Source organism: Hippocampus zosterae, chromosome 14, assembly GCF_025434085.1.
Source record: "Hippocampus zosterae strain Florida chromosome 14, ASM2543408v3, whole genome shotgun sequence".
Classification (NCBI taxonomy): Eukaryota; Metazoa; Chordata; class Actinopteri; order Syngnathiformes; family Syngnathidae; genus Hippocampus; species Hippocampus zosterae.
In genome coordinates this window covers 16483343-16505211 of record NC_067464.1, presented here as the reverse complement: position 1 = coordinate 16505211, position 21869 = coordinate 16483343, and the positions used below count along the sequence as shown (strand labels likewise).

The 21869-nt window shown below is 46.4% G+C and overlaps 1 protein-coding gene across 1 annotated transcript in view; it reads right to left on the bottom strand.

Moving 5' to 3' along the window:
* atp10d (ATPase phospholipid transporting 10D) overlaps window positions 1-21869 on the bottom strand; it is a 95492-nt gene that overhangs the window by 21540 nt on the left and 52083 nt on the right. The window contains exons 14-19 of the mRNA XM_052085666.1: window positions 17533-17659; window positions 14113-14297; window positions 13700-13997; window positions 13515-13591; window positions 11247-11372; window positions 9398-9598 (exon numbers count right to left, since the gene is read on the bottom strand). Coding sequence (XP_051941626.1) covers window positions 9398-9598; window positions 11247-11372; window positions 13515-13591; window positions 13700-13997; window positions 14113-14297; window positions 17533-17659 — 1014 coding nt within the window. The remainder of the gene's footprint in view (window positions 1-9397; window positions 9599-11246; window positions 11373-13514; window positions 13592-13699; window positions 13998-14112; window positions 14298-17532; window positions 17660-21869) is intronic.

The window sequence follows — 21869 nt, the reverse complement described above, 5'->3', positions numbered from 1 at the left end:
TGACGGGAAATAATTGAGAACCACTGGATTAATTACAGACCATGAATTCTGTGCGAGCAACTACTATTCTGCCTGCGGCAGCCAAACTCCTTTCAACAATGCTTTGTCACCACTCCTCTCCCACGAGCCAAGAAGGAGCACCTATGGGCTCATCTCATTTGTTGATTTCAGCATACTCGGCCCCTCCCTGTTCTGTTTACATGCTAGCACCTCTCACCCAAAATTCTATTGATGAGGAGGGAGATTTTGAAAGGAGCTCGGTGGGAGAAGTTACGAATGTTTGGTGTAATGAGTGAAAGACTCCTCGATGTTGTCATTTCATTGGAGACCGCTGCTAAATATGACGTCACGTCATTTATGCAGGTCACCAATGCACTCTGCTTGTCATGAGTCTTATATATATATTAGCTGGTTCGCCGCCCTCCGGGCGGCTCATCAGCTAGTTCCTGCAAAAGGCTGGTAAGGTGGGCCTTCAGCCCACAAAAGTGTTGTTGCTTGGTTCAACTTTTTGTTCATCTTCATTGCTTATCGTGAAAATAAAGAGATGTTTAGCTCTACTAAATAACTAACAATTTTATTGCAATGCTTGTGGGTAGACAACATTTTTTCGCTAATATGCCCGCGCGATCGTAGTGAGCCACTGCCTGAGCGGCGCAGTGGCGGCGCGCAGCGGCGCGGTGAAGTAGGTACGTTTTGAAAAGGGACAGACGGATGGACAGACTGCGTGCGGGACGACGCGCAATATATATATATATATATATATATATATATATATAAAAATCCTCATCTCACCCCTCGGGTGGTGTCCGTCCCTCATTCAGCTCGGGTCCTCTACCAGAGGCCAGGAAGCTTGAGGGTTCTGCGCCGTATCCTTGCTGTTCCCAGCACTGCACATTTCTGGACTGAGATGTCCGATGTTGTTCCAGGGATCTGTTGCAACCACTCATCTAGTTTGGGGGTCACTGCCCCGAGTGCTCCGAACACCACAGGCACGACTGTCACCTTTACCTTCCAGGCTCTCTCCAGCTCCTCTCTGAGCCCTTGGTATTTCTCGAGTTTCTCATGTTCCTTCTTCCTGATGTTTCCATCACTTGGGACCGCTACATCCACTACAACGGCTTTCCTCTGCCCTTTATCTATGATCACGATATCTGTCAGTCTGGATCTGGAAGTCCCACAGGATCTACGCTCTGTCATTCTCCACCACCTTCGGAGGTGTTTCCCATTTTGACCTTGGGGTTTCCAGTCCATACTCCGCACAGATGTTTCGGTAGACTATGCCAGCCACCTGGTTATGGCGTTCCATGTAGGCTTTCCCTGCCAGCATCTTACACCCTGCAGTTATGTGTTGGATCGTCTCAGGTGCCTCTTTGCACAACCTACACCTTGGGTCTTGTCTGGTGTGGTATATCTGGGCCTCGATGGCTCTGGTGCTCAATGCCTGTTCCTGAGCAGCCAGGATGAGTGCCTCTGTGCTGTCCTTCAGGCCAGCCCTCTGTAGCCACTGATAGGACTTCTTGAGATCAGCCACTTCAGTTATGGTCCGGTGGTACATCCCGTGTAGGGGCTTGTCCTCCCATGATGGTCCCTCTTCCAGCGCCTCATCTTCTGTTCCCCATTGTCTGAGACATTCTCTGAGTACGTCATCCGTTGGAGCCTTCTCCTTGATGTATTCATGGAGCTTGGATGTTTCATCCTGGACAGTGGCTCTCACACTCACTAGTCCCCGGCCTTCTTCCTTTCGGCTTGCGTACAGTCTCAGGGTGCTGGATTTGGGATGGAACCCTCCATGCATGGCTAGGAGCTTTCGGGTCTTAACGTCCGTGGTCTGAATCTCTTCCTTTGGCCACCTTATTATTCCTGCAGGGTATCTGATCACTGGTAGGGCATAGCTGTTTATTGCCCGGGTCTTATTCTTGCCATTGAGCTGGCTTCTTAGGACTTGCCTCACTCGCTGGAGGTATTTGGCCGTAGCTGCTTTCCTTGTTGCCAGTTCGAGGTTGCCATTGGCTTGTGGTATACCAAGGTACTTGTAGCTGTCCTCAATGTCTGCTATTGTTCCTTCTGGGAGTGAGACCCCTTCAGTGCGGACTACCTTTACTCTCTGAGTCACCATCCGACTACATTTCTCAAGCCCGAATGACATCCCGATGTCGCTGCTGTAGATCCTGGTTGTGTGGATCAGGGAATCTATGTCCCTTTCGCTCTTAGCATACAGCTTTATGTCATCCATGTAGAGGAGGTGACTGATTGTAGCTCCATTTCTGAGGCGGTATCCATAGCCTGTCTTGGTGATTACTTGGCTTAGGGGGTTCAGTCCTATGCAGAACAGCAGTGGGGAGAGTGCATCACCTTGGTATATGCCACATTTGATGGACACTTGGTTAAGTGGCTTGCCATTGGCTTCAAGTGTGGTTTTCCACATCCTCATCGAGTTTGCAACGAAGGCTCTTAGGGTCCTGTTCACCTTATACAACTCCAAGCATTCAGTGATCCATGTATGTGGCATCGAGTCATAGGCTTTCTTGTAATCAATCCAAGCTGTGCACAGGTTGGTACGTCGGGACCTGCAGTCGTGTGCGACTGTTCTGTCAACCAGGAGTTGATGTTTGGCTCCTCTAGTATCTCTACCAATGCCCTTCTGTGCTTCGCTCATGTATTGATCCATGTGTCCACTTATCTTAGCCGCAATGATGCCTGACATGAGCTTCCATGTTGTGGAGAGACAGGTTATTGGCCGATAGTTGGATGGAACTGCACCCTTTGAGGGATCCTTCATGATCCTAGGCGCTAGGCGCTCATGGAGTGCTGTGAGTTTCTATAGCCAGTAGGTGTGGACCATGTCCGGGCCTGGTGCTGTCCAGTTCTTCATATCTGAGACTCTTTCCTGTATGTCTGCCACTGTTATGGTAACTGGGTTCTGTTCAGGGAGGTTGCTGTGCTCCTCTCTCAGGGTCACCAGCCATTGTGCACTGCTGTTATGTGCAACCTCCTTCTCCCATATGCCTTTCCAGTACCTTTCAGTTTCCAGTCTTGGTGGGTCGGCTCTGTTGTTAGGACCCTGCCACTGAGCGTACACTTTCGCAGGTTGTGTTGCGAACAGCCTGTTTATTCGTCTGGCCTCATTCTCTTTCGTGTACCGCTTTAGGCGACAGGACAAGGCTTGGAGCCTTTGTTTGGCAGTTTCGAGTGCTTCAGGTATGGTCATCTGGATGTACCTCTCGGGTATCGGCCTTTTCATCACACCTCTCTGGGCCTCTGTCAATTGACTCACATCTTTCCGGGCCGCCTTGATCTTAGCCTCCAACCGTCTTTTCCATGGTGGGTAACGTATCTCATGGCTTCCATGGTTGCTCTTATAGCCCAGAGTCTCCAGGATCACTGATGCTGAAGCGTATATCAGCTCATTGGTTTCTGTGATCGTTACGGTAGGGATCGCCCTCAGTGCTGCATTCACACTTTCTATGAGACTTTCAGATGGTACTTCACATAGCCGTTGTAATCGGTTTCTAGGTTGCCCAGCTTTCATTCTCGCCATGATCTTAGCTTTCAGGTCAGTTGCTGCCTCGCTCAGCATTTCATTCATTGGGGCTGGCCACCCAATCTCATTATCTGCATTCATTGGGGCTTGCTTCCCAGTCTCTTGTATGACATCCTCCTCTGATCTGGCAGCCTGGGGCCCTTCGCCATGGAACCTGCGTTGTACCTCATCAATCTCAAGTTGTGACAGCAGTTGCCATTTGTGGATGTTGGAACACTGAGCTACTAGTTGTTTCGTGGTCAACCGTGACTGTGGGTTTCGAAGTAACCATTCAGCCCACATTCTCTGCATGTAACCCCTCTGACTAGGGTTGCTTGAGTAGTAGCATTCCAACAGAGCCATGTTATCGCCTCTCGCCCATCTCCGCTTTGTTCCAGTAGCCCATTTTTCATCAAGGTGCTCCGGTTCCCCAGCACCTGACGCAGACCTTGTTTGGCCGGGCGACGTCTGAGCCGGCATGTCATTCGTTTTATTGTCTCTCATCATTGTATGAGGTAGGCATTAGCGTGAAGGATCTTGCCCAATCTCATTATCTGCATTCATTGGGGCTTGCTTCCCAGTCTTGCCCAAGGACCCACACTGGATGGTGTTATGTGCTCATTTTTGCCCCAAGCGGGATTCGAACCACCGTCTCCCGTATGCCAAACCGATGCCTTACCGATGCCTTACCAACTGAGCTATCCAGCCGCTTGGCGCCCCAAGGTGGGCTCGAACCACCTTGGTTTATTCATTCATTCATTCATTCATTCATCTTCCGAGCCGCTTGATCCTCACTAGGGTCGCGGGGGGTGCTGGAGCCTATCCCAGCTGTCTCCGGGCAGTAGGCGGGGGACACCCTGAATCGGTTGCCAGCCAATCGCAGGGCACACAGAGACGAACAACCATCCACGCTCACACTCACACCTAGGGACAATTCAGAGTGTTCAATCAGCCTGCCATGCATATTTTTGGAATGTGGGAGGAAACCGGAGTACCCGGAGAAAACCCACGCAGGCCCAGGGAGAAAATGCAAACTCCACACAGGGAGGCCGGAGCTGGAATCGAACCCGGTACCTCTGCACTGTGAAGCCGACGTGCTAACCACTGGACTACCGGGCCGCCTACCTTGGTTTATATATAGCGTAACCCTAAGATGGCCGCTTGTGCGCCAGTGTGTTCGGCGACGCTCCTGCCATTTCGGGTTTTTTTTTACTTTTCGCAATGCTTGTTACGTCTCGGTTGGTTTATGATCGCCGATCGTTGTTATTGATTCAACAACATGTCGGAGATTCGGTCTCGTTTTGGCAAGACAGTGGTAAAAAAACGCTACCTCCGTTCTTGGCTAACCTGCCGGCTGATCTCTTCCGCGTTCGCTCACTCCCTTCACGGAAGCGCCGCCGCCGCAGCCGCAGCAAACGCAGTGGTCAGCTCATGAAGCTGATTCTCGGGGAGGAATCCAGCGAAACCTTTTGAGGGAATTCCTCCGGGCTCGGCGATCGACAGAGGCAATCCCTCCCGTTGCTACTTCCACAAGGATCGCGTTGTTAAACGCCCGGTCGCTGACGAACAAGACCCATATTCTGAGGGAGTATTTCCTTTCCAATGACTTGGATTTTCTGTGTCTGACGGAGACTGGGCAGGTACTGGTGAGTACAACGCTTTGATTGAATTGTTACCACCTGACTGTGGTTTCCTCGATACCCCGAGGACATCAGGACGTGGTGGAGGTACGGTAAGCATCTTTAAGAACAATTTCAAATGTAAACGGTGCACATTCACCACATCGGCCAACAGCTTTGAAGCAACCTTCTTTGAAGTTGGTCGTGTTTTCCCGGTGCTTTGTGCTGTCATTTACCGTCCTCCTAAATACAACAAAGACTTTTTAAGCGACTTTTCAACCTTTCTTGCGGAAATCAGGCTGATATATGATCATATCCTCCTAATGGGGGATTTTAATATCCATGTGTGCTGTCCGGATAAACCGCTAGCAAAAGACTTATAAGACTTATCGAATCTTTTAATTTTGTGCAGTATGTGACCAGCCCGACACATGAACAAGGACATATTTTAGACCTTGTCCTTGCTCATGGTCTACCGGTGTCGAATCTGGAAGTCCTTGAAAATGGGATTTCTGATCACATGGCAGTTTTATTTGACGTAGTCTTATCGCATGCTGCTGTGAAATCTGGCGCTCCTAGTTGTAAACGCCAAATTTTAACCCTCGCACTGCTCGTTTTTCTGATGCTTTTAATAACCTTTGCATACCCTCGTCTAACACAGAGGAACACACCTCTTGGTTCGACTCGTCATGCCGTGCCATCCTGGATTTGGTGGCTCCTTCAAAAATTGTGCTCCCAAAGCCTAAACCTGGCTCCCCTTGCGACTCTCTTCCCCCACGCTTCTTTCAGGAGTTTCTCCCGAGTGTTGGTGATCGGTCTTGGATATCATCAGCGCTTTCTTCTGGTGTAGTTCCCCAACAGTTTAAACATGCTGTGGTCCAACCCTTGATCAAGAAACCTGGTCTTGATCCAGATGTCCTGTCAAGTCACAGGCCCATTTCCAAACTGCCTTTCATTTCCAAAATTCTGGAAAAAGTGGTGCACATGCAGTTGAAACTTTTCTTGGATGAGCATAACATCTTGGAGTTCTTCCAGTCAGGTTTCAAGACGATGCATAGCACGGAGTCAGCCCTGTTACGCGTTTCTAATGACATCCTCCTGGCAAATGACTCTGGAGACCACGTGTGTCTGGTTTTATTGGACTTAACTGCAGCATTTGATACAGTGGATCACAGTATTCTGCTGACTCGTTTGCAGCACTTGGTGAGCATTGGTGGCGGTGCTCTTGAGTGGTTTAGGTCCTATCTAGCTGACAGGACCTTTTGTGTCAGCCTTGGCTGCTCTGAGTCACGCACTGCTCCCCTGTCATGTGGTGTTCCAAAGGGCTCAATTCTGGGGCCTCTGCTGTTCTCGCTGTATCTGCTCCCATTGGGTTCCATCTTAAGGAAACATGGTATTCCCTTCCACTGCTATGCAGATGACTGCCAGATGTATGTCCCACTGAGCAAGAAAGACGCCTTCTCATTAAGACCACTCCTATCCTGTCTGGAAGAAATCAAAACCTGGATGGCACAAAATTTCTTGAAATTCAACGAAGAAGAAGACAGAGGTGATATTGTTTGGTCCCTGTGGCCCTTGTACATTCCATCCTGTAGACTTGGGCCCCCTGTCTCCTTATCTGAAATCAACGGTCTCAAACTTGGGCTTTAAACTGGACAGTGATTTCAAACTCGATCGGCAAATTGGTGCCGTTGTTAAATCCAGCTTCTTTCACCTTAGACAGCTGGCCAAAATAAAACCTCTCCTCTCACATGAACACTTTGAGACAGTAATTCATGCCTTTGTCACATCCCGGCTCGATTACTGCAATGCCCTGTACTTTGGAGTCAGCCAGTCCTCCATTAAGCGCCTTCAGCTGGTCCAGAATGCCGCTGCTCGCCTCTTGACTGGTGCCGTAAGAGGGAGCATATAACTCCTACTCTGGTGTCCCTTCACTGGCTCCCCATTCATTTTAGAGTAATTTTCAAGATCCTCCTCTTTGTTTTCAAATCTCTGAATAATCTCGCGCCACCTTACCTCTCTGAGCTCATCCGCCCCTACACACCTGCCCGGCGCCTCAGGTCTGTGGACCAGTCTGTGTTAGAAGTACCAAGAACTAAACTGAGGCTCAGAGGGGATCAAGCCTTTTCTGTTGCTGGTCCCTCTCTCTGGAATGACCTCCCACTGAACATTCGGCAAGCCTCCTCGCTGCCCATCTTTAAAGCCCTCCTCAAAACTCACTTGTATTCTTTGGCGTTTGACTCAGCATAACTTAGATTTGTTCTTGATTTTACTGCTTGGTGCTTTCTATCGCCTTTATTGCCGATTCGTCTTACTGTATGTTAAATCACTCCATGTACAGCACTTTGTATGCAGCGATGGCTGTTTGAAAGTGCTCTATAAATACTGTTGACTTGACTTCATTAGAGCTGTCAAACGATTAAAATATTTAATGTAATTAAAAATACAACTGTCATAATTAACTCAAATGAACTAAAAATTAATCGTGATTACTCACACATTTTTTATCGTTTCTGAATTTCCTTTGACATTTTTTGTCCTATTTTTCTCCATTTTAATGCTCTCATCAACTTGGAATCATTAAACAGTTTTCTATGTGCCAAATGCAAATATTTACTGAAATAAAATTTTTTAAATGAACATTTTTCACTTGGAATGAATTTCAATATTCACACATAATCTCTCACACAATATTACTGTCCATCAACAACAGTGAAAAAAAATATTTTGTCACAACAGCTGCTTTAACAGCTTTTTTTAATGAAATCAACAACAGTGAAAAAAAATATTTTGTCACAACAGCTGCTTTAACAGCTTTTTTTAATGAAATCAAAACAGAGCAATATAACATTATAAAGTGCACCTCTAAGGTAAACTAGTACTCAGCCTATAGTGGATTTAAACCATGGTTGCATACTTCGTTTTTCTCAAGTTTGCTTTGAACACAGCAGTCTGTTCCTGTATGTTTGTTGGAGAATAACGAGACCCCGGACACCAGTGTTCGTTTTGTGCCGTTGTATTCAAAACTGCCGGCCGTACAAACAAGCGCAAGCACTTCCCCCGTGCTGCTGGGGCAAACCATTCTGAAAGAGGGGGGTTTCACTCCCCCTAACACAGTCAGGCTATGTTGATTATGTTGGTTCTTCTTGCGCGGAAGTCTCTCTACGGTTTTTACCTCATTTCGGATGACTACACTTGGTTCGATGACAACACTGGAGACATTTAATTTTCGCTAGGTCGCTACAACAGCAGCGCAGGGTGTAAGATGCTGGCAGGGAAAGCCTACATGGAACGCCATAACCAGGTGGCTGGCATAGTCTACCGAAACATCTGTGCTGAGTACTGACTGGAAACCCCAAGGTCAAAATGGGAAACACCTCCGAAGGTGGTGGAGAATAACAGAGCGAAGATCCTGTGGGACTTCCAGATCCAGACTGACAAGATGGTAATGGCGAACCAACCAGATATCGTGATCATAGATAAAGGGCAGAGGAAAGCCGTTGTAGTGGATGTAGCGGTCCCAAGTGATGGAAACATCAGAAAGAAGGAACACGAGAAACTCGAGAAATATCAAGGGCTCAGAGAGGAGTTGGAGAGAGCCTGGAAGGTAAAGGTGACAGTCGGAGCACTCGGGGCAGTGACCCCCAAACATAGATGAGTGGTTGCAACAGATCCCGGGAACAACATCGGACACCGGGAACAACATCGGACATCTCAGTCCAGAAATGTGCATTGCTGGGAACAGCAAGGATACTGCGCAGAACCCTCAAGCTTCTTGGCCTCTGGTAGAGGACCCGAGCTGAATGAGGGACGGACACCAACCGAAGGGGTGAGACGAGGATTAATTTTATATATATATATATTCTCGCCCATCTCCGCTTTGTTCCAGTAGCCCATTTTTCATCAACGTTCTCTGGTTCCCCAGCACCTGACGCAGACCTTGTTTGGCCGGCATGTCATTCGTTTTATTGTCTCTCATCATTGTATGAGGTAGGCATTAGCGTGAAGGATCTTGCCCAAGGACCCACACTGGATGGTGTTATGTGCTCATTTTTGTCCCAAGCGGGATTCAAACCACCGTCTCCCGTATGGCAAACCGATGCCTTACCAACTGAGCTATCCAGCCGCTTTTTTGACGTGCATTCGTTTACAGCAGAGGTGGGCAAACTACGGTCTAACTATGCCTCTTAATTTGTCGATGTTCTGCAAATAGTGATCAGTGAAACTAGATCTTAGATGTGTGCATTTGTCTGGGCACCTGAGAGGCGTGCACAGCTTGGTAAAGCTCAGACACTCGCATCAGTTGCTCAGCAGGTATGTCTTTGTCCAGGATGCCGTAGATGAGAGGAGGAATGGAGGTGAAGAACAGGTTGAAGAGGATCAGAACCCAGGAGTTGGTCATAACGCTCCCAGAGAAACCACAGAAGAACTGATACCAAAACAACAGGTTTACAAACATCTGAAAGACATGGCAAAATTATTTGATTTCAGTTTTAGGGAATGTTTCTTCTTACCGTATTTGTGGCATGAAAAGACGCACTGGATTTTGAGGCGCACCTTCAATGAAAGTAGCCTTACTTTGTACTTTTATTTTTTTTTATTTTTTTCATATGAGACGCCTCGGACTAAAAGGCCTAATCTACAATGCGTCCACTAGATGGTGCTATGCTCCTTCCGTTCAACTCGAGGAGCGTCCCTTCAATTTGAGAAGCGTTCATGACCGCCTCTGAAAAATGTAAATTAACTATTACTGTATTTAAATGAAACTATGAACATTTAAAATAATGCATCAAAACAGAAAATCAAGTGAGGAAATCACCAAATAAATTCTATATCGCCCCCACAGAATTTATTTAGTGATTTCCTTGCTTGATTTTCTTTGTGGTTTAATTGAAGCAAGAATTAATTTACGTTTTTCACAGGCGGCCTTGAACGCCTCTTCAGTGGAATGGAAGAAAGCACAGAGACGGACAAAGACATACAGTGTACAGTACCTGGACTTGCTGAGACTGTGAAAACCATTAATAAAGTCTCCGTTTAAAAAAACAATAAAACCACAACCACAGCTCTCATTTTTTCAACAAACTAAGGTGTGTCTTTGTTCCCATCTTTTTTTCCGGTCAACTCAAGAGGCGTTCATGGCCGCCTCCGAAAAACCCATTGTCATTCCTTTTATCGTAGCTCCAAGAGTCCAATCAGATAAGATAAAATAAGAAAACCTTGAATAGTCTTACAATGGAGAAATTCCCACTTCACAGCAGCAAAGTTATGGGAGGAAGAAGTACAAGTACAAAATAAATAGGAGCTGCTGGAAAGGCAGCCACTCTCGCGGCGCCATCTTGAAGTCAAAATAACACAACAAGATGTCAATCATATTTATTTATTCCTTTGTTGTGTATTCACAAATGATGTTATCACAACATAAATTCTGTAGGGGCGGGGGGCTATTGAATTTATTTTGTGAAATCCTCGCTTTCTTTTCAGTTTTGATGTATTATTTTCAATTTTTGTAGTTTCATTGAAGTAATCGTTAGTAAAAGTTTTTCGGTGGTGGTCTTGAACGCCTCTCGAGTCGAACGGAAGAAAGCACGAGGATAGACAGAGACGTACCTGACAAAGACTGTTTTAAAAAATAAACATCACAGCTCTCCTTTTTTTGGAGCGGCAACACATACTGATTAAATAAAGCAGCGACAACAAGTTATTACATTGGAAGCATGTCAAGGAGCCATCTTGGAGTCGACGTCTTACCGTAATGACCATACAAAAGACGCACCAGATTTTAAGGTGCTAGGTGAGCTTTTAAGAAAATTGAAGAATTTTTGGTGCGCCCAATAGTGTGGAAAATACGGTACTCAGTTGTCATTCGTGCTAGATGGAATCTGGATATACTTCAGCAAAATATGGCCAACATTAGAAGCCGACAATTCGGAGACTACAGTTCACAACATGTACTGAACACAAATTTTGTTTCCAAAAAAAGGAAATGGGACTACCCATTCACATTTATCCAGCTGGTTAGCTTTCAACAACTAAATGTAAAACTCAACGAACAACGTTCCACCGACTGGCGTGACTGTTTGTTTCTAATGAACAACCAAACTTACCACATTCTTGTAGATAAAATATAACATCATATTTGCAAGACGAGAGAAACACCAGTGGCCATGGACCAGCAACAGCCGACAGAGATGCTTAAACCTGGAAATGGCAAAGTCACTGGACATCACAGCCTGGGGCACAGACACGAAAACATGGGGATTTACGATACTTTCTGTAATGGAATAAGATAAATGATTGATGACCTCATTCAAAATCTATAGATTTGCTTACATGTTGCACACAGAGGTTAGGGCACAAGTGCATTGCCATTTTCATTCCATCCATCCATCCATCCATCCATCCATCCATCCATCCATCATCTACCGCTTATCCGGGGCCGGGTCGCGGGGGCAACAGCTTTAGCAGGGAAGCCCAGACTTCCCTCTCCCTAGCTACTTCTTCCAGCTCTCCCCGGGGGATCCCGATACGTTCCCAGGCCAGCTGGGTGACATAGTCTCTCCAGCGTGTCCTGGGTCTTCCTGGGGGTCTCCTCCCGGTGGGACATGCCCGGAACACCTCACCGGGGAGGCGCTCAGGAGGCATCAAATCAGATGCCCAAGCCACCTCATCTGGCTCCTCTCGATGTGGAGGAGAAGCGGCTCGACTCTGAGCCCCTCCCCGGTGACCGAGCTTCTCACCTTATCTCTAAGGGAGAGCCTGGAAACCCTGCGGAGAAAACTCATTTCGGCCGCTTGTATCCGGGATCTCGTTCTTTCGGTCACGACCCATAGCTCGTGACCATAGATGAGGGTTGGAACGTAGATCGCCCTTTGGCTCAGCTCCTTCTTCACCACGACAGACTGATACAACGTCCGCATCACAGCAGACGCTGCACCGATTCGCCTGGCGACCTCTCGCTCCCTCCTGGCCTCACTTGTGAACAAGACCCCAAGATACTTAAACTCCTCCACTTGGGGCAAGATCTCCCCCCCGACCCGGAGGGGGTCACTCCACCCTTTTCCGACTGAGGACCATGGTTTCAGATTTGGATGTGCTGATCTTCATCCCAACCGCTTCACACTCGGCTGCGAAACGCTCCAGTGAGAGTTGGAGAGCCCTGTTTGAAGGAGCCAACAGCAACACATCATCTGCAAAAAGCAGGGATTCAATACTGAGGCCTCCAAAACGGACCCCCTCAACGCTTCAGCTGGGCCGAGAAATTCTGTCCAGAAAGGTTATGAACAGAATCGGCAACAAAGGGCAGCCTTGGCGGAGTCCTACCCCCACGTAACAAAACACTACTCGAGTTCTGATCGGGGGGCCGTTCCTCCCAATCACGCCCCTCCAGGTCTCACTGTCATTGCCCACGTGAGCATTGAAGTTCCCCAGCAGAACAAGGGAGCCCACAGCAGGAGTACTCTCCAGCACACCCTCCAAGGACTCCAAAAAGGGTGGTATGCTGAGCTGCTGTTTGGTGCATATGCACAAACAACAGTCAGGAAACGCCCACCCACCCGAAGGCGGCAGGAGGCAACCCTCTCGTCTACCAGTGTGAATACCAATGTACAGGCACTGAGTCGGGGGGCAATGAGTATGCCCACACCTGCTCTGCGACTCTCACCGTGAGCAACTCCAGAGTGGAAGAGAGTCCAACCCCTCTCGAGAGAACTGGTACCAGAACCCAGGCTGTGTGTGGAGGCAAGTCCGACTATGTCCAGGCGGAAATTCTCTGCCTCACACACCAGCTTGGGATCTTTCCCTGCCAGAGAGGTGACATTCCATGTCCCATGAGCTAGTTTCTGCAGCCGAGGATCACAGGGGTCCCCGCCTTTGGCTGCCGCCCAGCTCACATTGCACCCGACCCCTTTGGCCCCTCTCATGGGTGGTGACCCCATGGGAAGGGGGACCCACGTTGCCTCTTCGGGCTGTGCCCGGCCGGGCCCCATGGGTGTAGGCCCGGCCACCAGGCGCTTGCCAACGAGCCCCACCTGCAGGCCTGGCTCCAGAGGGGGGCCCCGGTGACCCGCGTCCGGGCAAGGGAAACCTTGGTCCATATATTTCACTCATCATAAGGGGTCTTTGAGCCGTGCTTTGTCTGGCCCCTCACCTAGAACCTGTTTGCCATGGGTGACCCTGCCAGGGGCATAAAGCCCCAGACAACTTAGCTCCTAGGATCATTGGGACACACAAACCCCTCCACCACGGTAAGGTGATTGCTCGGATTGATCGGAGGGACATTTTCATTCCAATAATAATAATAATAATAATAAGAATAATAATGATTTTTTTTCCTTCTCAAACAGTACACTTTGGTTTTATCTTGTCCTAATTACCTGCATGCCTTCCTGACCAGATATGCCAATGCCCACATCTGCCACCTGGATCATGCTCACATCATTGGCTCCATCACCTACAAGGACAAAACGTGTTGAATGTCATCCAAGATGAACCATTCATATTGGAGCCTTTGGGAACAATCGTGTTTCAAGTGCTCTGTGAGATAAAAGGTTGTTTTTACCAACTGCCAGAGTCATGACTTTGAGCTTGTCCCGAATCAACCGCACCACTTGGCTCTTTTGCAGTGGAGTGGAGCGACAGCAGATGACAGCTTTGCAGGAATGGCTGAGCTCCAGAAAGCAGTTTGAGGCATCCTCAAGTGTCCAGTTAAGCGTACGGCCATCGATGACCAAAATGAAGCCGACCTTGCTGCCTGACGACAATCCTCCATGATCCTCTGCAGTCTTTTTTTGACTGATTCGCTCTTGACTGCACTGCACTTCTAATTTAAGATCCTCCAGCAATGCAGCACAGTCATCCTAAAAGACAAAGAAACACATAATTGATGACAAATAATGAATAGGACCCCGGTTAAAAAGGCTGCGTGAAACCAAAATTTTCAATGAGGCAAAGTTCCATTGTGCAGCTCCTGACCTTGCTTTGACAGTTGACAGTCAGAATTTGGTCACTGGGATGGATGAGTTTACAAGCGTAGGCGATGTTGACAGCTGTCTCCTGTTTGTCTCCAGTGAGCACCCAAACTTTGATGCCAGCCCTCTGGAGAGATTCAATCGTCTCTGGCACATCTTCTTGCAGTCTGTCTAGAATTCCTGTGGTACCTGAAAAGGTATGATTGCACATGTCCATTTAGTTATGATCATCAAACTGTTGAAACATTAGTTTCAACATTTGCTATTGATTAACAGGATCCAGTGTGAAGTCCGCATCCACAGATATTGAGAGAAATTCTTTTAATTCAGGGTTCGACATTAAACCCTGCCATCTGGGGAAATGTATATTTTGTTTAGTATGTTTACATTAAATGAGACGTAATAGTCTCTATTTGTAATCATGTAAAGCTTTGTGATTCATGTTGAGTTGGAGCTGAGTTTCATTTGTCTGCATAGAAATCCCTATATGCTATTATGACAGCTATAATTGCTAATTATGGCGGGGGTGACATATTTCTAATTATTATTACCACCATGGAAGCCCGGTAGTCCAGTGGTTAGCACGTCGGCTTCACAGTGCAGAGGTACCGGGTTCGATTCCAGCTCCGGCCTCCCTGTGTGGAGTTTGCATGTTCTCCCCGGGCCTGCGTGGGTTTTCTCCGGGTGCTCCGGTTTCCTCACACATTCCAAAAAACATGCGTGGCAGGCTGATTGAACACTCTAAATTGTCCCTAGCTGTGAGTGTGAGTGCGAATGGTTGTTTGTTTCTGTGTGCCCTGCGATTGGCTGGCAACCGATTCAGGGTGTCCCCCGCCTGCTGCCCGAAGACAGCTGGGATAGGCTCCAGCACCCCCCGCGACCCTCGTAAGGATCAAGCGGCACGGAAGATGAATGAATGAATGAATATTACCATCATTGCGATTTTTATTTCAGAATTTTGCTTCTGGTTTATGATAGCTTCACAATATTACCAAAGGTATTTGCTCAGCTGCCTTAACTCACACATGAACCTAAGTGCCATCCCATTCTTAACCCATAGGGTTCAATATTATGTCACGCTTTCATGTCAACTTTCAAGACAATGTCTTTTGGGAGGTTTTCTTTTTGCATATGTAGCCAGGTAAACAATACTATAACTGTTGTAGTGAATGATGCGTCATTTCATAAATGGAGCACTGTCACTTTAAAAAGAGTGTTGGAGGATCTCGTGGGAAATCTTGTGAGACTTCGACCACAGAGTGAGACAAACGCCGAGCTATGCTAATTGAGACCTGATGTATCTGCAATTGGCATTGTTATCGGCTGATATTCAGAGTAAAATATCATCGTTTGGGAGTTTGAACGGTGTTGCACAGTGGGTCATGTGAACAGCCATAAAGCAGGGGAGATTAGTTGTTGTCCACATGTTTCGGGCAGATACAACATGCCGAAAATGCTCACAAGCCACGACTGTTGTCTATTTTTGTATACTTTTCTATTTGTTAGTCCCATTTAACTTATCTCAGTCTTTTATTTTATTAATGCTGTACATTTTCTATGTTCAGTCAGGAATAAAGCCTTCACAAAATTATTTTGTGTTTGGTCAAGTCTGTCCTAGACCCAGCCACGCAGCTTTCAGAATGCAGTCCAGCTCAAAACACAGGTAAAGTGTGCCCTCTCATGGCCGGTCATTCTCATTGTGACACGACACATGATAGCATCTTACTGTTGTCTTTTCTCCTCGAGCCCTCCCTGGCGGCCATTCGAAACAACTTTAAAAAGGCCGTATCATTAAATAAACCGCAGGGTTGAAATCCTGTGACAAAAGTAGAGGCTTATAGTTCGGAAATTACGGTACAGCTTCAAAATATCCTGTGAAGGCTGTCCACAAGGTTGAGGAGTTTGTTCTTGGAAATTTTTTTACCATTCTTCCAAAAGCGAATTGCTGAGGTTTCACACACACACACACACACACACACACACACACACACACACACACACACACACACGCACACACACAGACACACGCACACACACACACACATACACACACACACACACGCACGCACACACACACACACACACACACACACACACACACACACACACACACACACACACACACACACAACATAAAGCAGCAAGGTTTTATTATGTTTTCTTGCTGGTGTTCCCAGCATGAGCAAAACAGCCGCAAAGGCAATACAAAATTGCCAAGATTCGAAGAGCCAAAACTCCTTCAGCCAGAGGCTGTTACACCCGCGCTGCAAGAAGGAGAGATACCGACGCTCGTTCCTACCGACTGCTGTCAGGCTGATGAATAAAAAATAACAATCATAATAATAATAATAATTAAATGATGTGAAGGAAAATTGTAAATAGTACTGCGATTTATCCATTTGTGTTCATCATCATCATCATCTTCCGAGCCGCTTGATCCTCACTAGGGTCGCGGGGGGTGCTGGAGCCTATCCCAGCTGTCTCCGAGCAGTAGGCGGGGGACACCCTGAATTGGTTGCCAGCCAATCGCAGGGCACACAGAAACGAACAACCATTCGCACTCACACTCACACCTAGGGACAATTTGGAGTGTCCAATCAGCCTGCCACGCATGTTTTTGGAATGTGGGAGGAAACCGGAGCACCCGGAGAAAACCCACGCAGGCCCGGGGAGAACATGCAAACTCCACACAGGGAGGCCGGAGCTGGAATCGAACCCGGTACCTCTGCACTGTGAAGCCGACGTGCTAACCACTGGTCTACCGGGCCGCCCTCATTTGTGTTCATATTGTATTTAATTGAAAGATGTTTGTTGTTTTTTTTTCTCTTTCTCCTTTCTTCTTTCTACATACATTCTTGCTGCTGGAGGCTGTAAATTTCCCCAGTGTGGGACGAATAAAGGATATCTTATCTTATCTTATCTTTGTCCACTGGGCAAACCTCTCAAAGAAAGGAGCCACAGCCTCCCAGCAGCACAATCAAGGAGCTGACCAGCTGGTGTTGCTCGGTGAGCTTGTTGGTAGAGCGGGTCGCTGAGTGACCATAGGGTCAGGTGTTTGATTTTTGGCTCTTTTGCTCCAGCATAACATAACACACAATGTTGATGTATGTTTTTTGGTGTTCACGCATTATTTCAGCATTTCAAATGCCAATACTTACCAATCAGGGGCACTATTGGGCAACAATTTATGATCATACTATTTGTGTTTTGGGTAATCTGAAAATATAGTTGCTAAAAAAAGATGTAGTGGTAAATGTTTAACATTATTGAGTCAACATTAAACCCAAATTTGCTGATGGAAAGCTTTAGGACAGTTGCATGTTTAAAACTGACACAGATCTTTACTGTCATGCTTTGTTCAGCACCAATGATCAACACTCAAACAATCATTTGTTCGTCACAGTAACTGTTGACCATTTCCCACCCAAAAGCGTGAGGTTGGTCTCCAATTTCTCAGCGGAAACCTTCAGCAGCTCTTCTCTGTTGTCTATGTTGCTCTCTGCCAGCAACTGTCCCTTCAGCCACACTTCATACTCCTCTTCCTCCAGAACCTGGTCCAAAGAGAGTATAAAAAGTTTCAGGATTAACGATGATGAACCACGTGTGAGCATAAGAGCATTATAACAGCGGCATTTTTTTGTTTTCCCACTTAATTAAACCAAATGTGCCTGAAAAATTAAAGTGATACATATACTGTATATATAAGTGCTGTCAGTTTAACGTGTTATTATGGGCATTAATGTAATTTTTTATTGAGAGATTAATGTGGCACCACACCACACTGGATGTTACATTGCTCTAAAATAAACCGGAAACAAAACAAGTTCGCCACACAGGTCCACGTGCATGTCTGTTTGGTCAGCCACAGTTTGAGCGGATGCCAACGCGAGACACCGAAAATGGATACTAAAGACCTTATGAAAGGAAAGTTTACTTTTATAAAGTTGCCAGATGGTTCCACTGACAAGACCAAAGTTATATGTGTGTTTTGCAGTCGTGAACTGAGCTGCCATCGGAGCACGTCGAGTCTGAAATACCACTTCCTGGCCAAGCACATAGCTGATGTAAGTACTCTGCCCCCTCGTCTAAGGGAGACAATGATGGAGAATTTCAAAGGGAAGAAAATGGATATGTCATTTGTTTTATTGTCTCTCATCATGGTATGAGGTCAGCATGAGCTTGAAGGGTCTTGCTCAAAGGCCCACACTGGATGATGTTATGTGCTCATATTGCCCTAAGCAGGAATTGAACCTCAGTTTCCCGTACACCAAACCAGTGCCTGACTGTCAGAGATTTTCTCGGACAAAGTTAAAAAAATGACGCGGCACACAGGGAAAATTGTCTTCAATATCAGCGGGAGGGATCTCTGAGAGCGAACAATGATAGTTGCCCCGATTATCACACACTCAGCTCCCTCTCCACCAGTTCAAACTTTTATTGCAAAATACAAGAAAAACACTGCCCCCAATATTTGCATACCATGGCCCCCGGTCCGGCCCCTTGGTAGTAATCTGATCTACCCGAACACACATGTCCAAGTGAACCGAAACTTTAAACATGATACCATTTTGCTCGTAGATTTCTCTATCACTGACCAACTCAGCTATCCAGCCGCTATACACACATACAGTGATCCCTCGCTATTTCGCCGTTCGTTTATCAGGGCTTCAATGCATCGCAAATTTTTTCAAACATATTCAGAAAAAATAAAAATAAAAAAATTCTCCATATACCGTATTTTCACGACCATTCGATGCACCGTACGGTTGGGCACAGTCTCATTAATGGGTGCCATTTCTGTATTTTACACATAGACAAACCGCACTGTATTATTGGCCGCAGTTTTAAAGTGGTAAAACATACGCCAGCTTATAAACATACGGCATGCATGCGCGCACGCTAAAAACACGTTAGCTTGAAGCATACAGCAGCATGCCAAGACATACAGATACAAGCTAAAAACACGTTTTTAAAAAGGCAACGAAAGCAGAACTGAGTTTGGGTGTATTTTATTTAGCCAGCGTACAATGTTCGCACGTTTTTCGATCAATCATCACCCAGAAATCCATCAAAGTCCTCATCCTCTGTATCAGAAGCAGAGGACTGCACATCCCAGCTGTCATTGAACGCATCACATGCTAGTGTGAGTTGCTACGCATTGCCGAGCGGAAAGAAGGAGCAGCAACAGCAAAGTCAACATTTCTCTCGTGTGAAGCTTTCCCACATTTGAAAGAACAGAGCGAAACATGGTGGCAGCGCGTGTGTGTGTAGAAAGAATTGAACAATTGTGCAAGTACCGTAATCCATCAAAAACGCCGCGTTCCCTCTCATTGTCAGAGTCACTCTCATTGCCATGTGGCTCCACAGAAATGATCCCGGCTTTGCCAAAAACTCGAACAACAGTGCAAGCAGACATGTTCGTCCAAGCAGCCACAATCCATTTGCAAATTGTGGTGTAACTCGCCCAGGGCTGCCTATCACTCTTTGTAAAGTTGATCCATTGTTCCCATGCCGTGCGCAACTTTACTTTGAACGCCCGGTTGATGCCGATGTCCAGCGGTTGGAGTTCTTTAGTCAAGCCTCCGGGAATAACAGCAAGCTCAGAGTTCATTTGCTTGACTTGTTTTTTCACTGCTGCTGTGAGATGGGCACACATGCCAAAAGCATAACCGATGGCTTGAAGTTTGAACTGAGCTTCGTAGGCGTGTCTCTGTGTCAAATTTATTTTTGGGGGTTCTTAGAAACCAAAACCGGAGTTGTTTTGCAACAATGCACATTGCCACACTCTATACGGGTGTTGGTACCTGCTTGCAGCGTCCCCCTTTAGCGTCCACTTACACGCCCACCCTTCACCCATTGGCGGACTGCTCCCCAGCATGCCTGTCCTCTCTCACATCTGCCTTCTCTCTCTCTCTCTCTCTCTCTCTCTCTCTCTCTCTCCTTCTCCATATATGTATATATACACGCCCACCCTTCCCTGATTGGCCGACTTCTTTCCCGCATGCCTGGCCACAGTCACTTCCTCCTTTTCTCTATATAAACAGCGTGTTGGCTGTCAGTCAGATTTTGGAACTCAGCGCATACAAAAGACGCTCCGCACCATAAGGCGTCCTGTCCATTTTGAAGAAAATTTAAGACTTTTAATGGCGCCTTATAGTCGTGAAAATACGGTACATGTAGTAAAGTACAGTATATGTTGCTCTATGTGACGTGCTGTTGTTTTGTAGCTTCTCGCGGACTGTTTGCGTACTTAAAAAAAAAAAAAACCTGTACAGTGAAACTCCTCCAGAGCGAAACCTACATGGGTAAAAATCCCCCCTAATGTGAAAATATCTTCATGCATTAACACCATTCCCATTCTCCTGCCCCCCATACGACGAAAACCCCCCTGTTGCGTTTTTACGAAATCATTTTCTCTGCTCCAGCCTCGCGAAGACATTCACAACGATGAAGTCTAATCCTCTACAGCAGTGGTCCTCAACTAGAAATGCTGTCGGTCCACTTTTTTTTTTTTAATAAGACCAAGGTCCGGTCCCATGCACGGCGGTCATGGGGAGCAGGGCAATATGCCCATTTAGTATGGTCAAGCTAAGCTTATACAAATCAACACTCCTCACAACCAACTAATAATGGGGTGCATGAAAATATTCATTATTCACTTTGCCAGTACACAGCAAATAATGAGGGGTATTGTGTTGAGGCACAGGAACTCTTTTATTTTGTTAAGTTGTGCCTGCTTAATAATAGAAATAGCCCTTTTAGGGAAATAAGACATTTTTATTTTAACTTTGTTAAACAGTAGTTGTAATTTCCCCATTAATTTAACAAAAACAAAACAAAATACTAATTTTATCAAAATAAATACTAAACATAAAAACAAAAATATCCTTTTCATTTGTACAATTCCCCTTTTCACATCCCTTCTGAAATCACTTAAAAAATATATCAGAAGAGGAGTTAAGAACCATTTTAAATACTGACACAAGGGAGCACAGGAATGTGCAGTGCTTTTCTTCCACTATAGGTGAATGCAATGTCTGAGGCATGCAAATATTATTTGAGGACGCCATTCGGATGTTCATTTACCATGTTGCGGTGTTCTGCTATTAAATAGCTACAAAGTAGACGGCAGCAGAACTGCACACAATCGAAACCTCCCGCGATTAGTTTTGTCTAATTGTCTGTGTGCGGCTCTCCTGCGCTGAAGCTGTGAGCACACTGTGGTGTCGTGCATGCGTCTGTTTCCTGACACAATCATCCATTTTGAATGCGTGCTGACGCTTATGTATGGACACACCTTAAGTTCAGAGGAGCCAATCAGCGCATCGTATATGCTTACGCTTATGTATGGACACACCTTAAGTTCAGAGGAGCCAATCAGCGCATCGTTATCGCCGACATGCCCTGCTCAGGCAAGGTCTCGAGTGAGTCAAACATTATACACACAAAGTTGCGCTGCCGCGGTCCTCTGCATTACATCTGTTAGTGCACGCAAAGAATACAAGGGATAATTTTAACAAGCGATCGCAGTAATGCGCAGATTATAGTCCACAAATATAAAATGTATAACGCAAAAATCAATTTATAAATTATTTTATACAATTTGCAGAGGGTCCGCCAGTTGAGGAAGAGGGCTCTACAGCAGGGGTACCCAAACCTTTTGGACCGAAGATCTACTTTTCGATCAACTAACCTCCGAACAAACTAACTACCGGCACACACACACACACACACACACACACACACATTGAGAAACAGCCT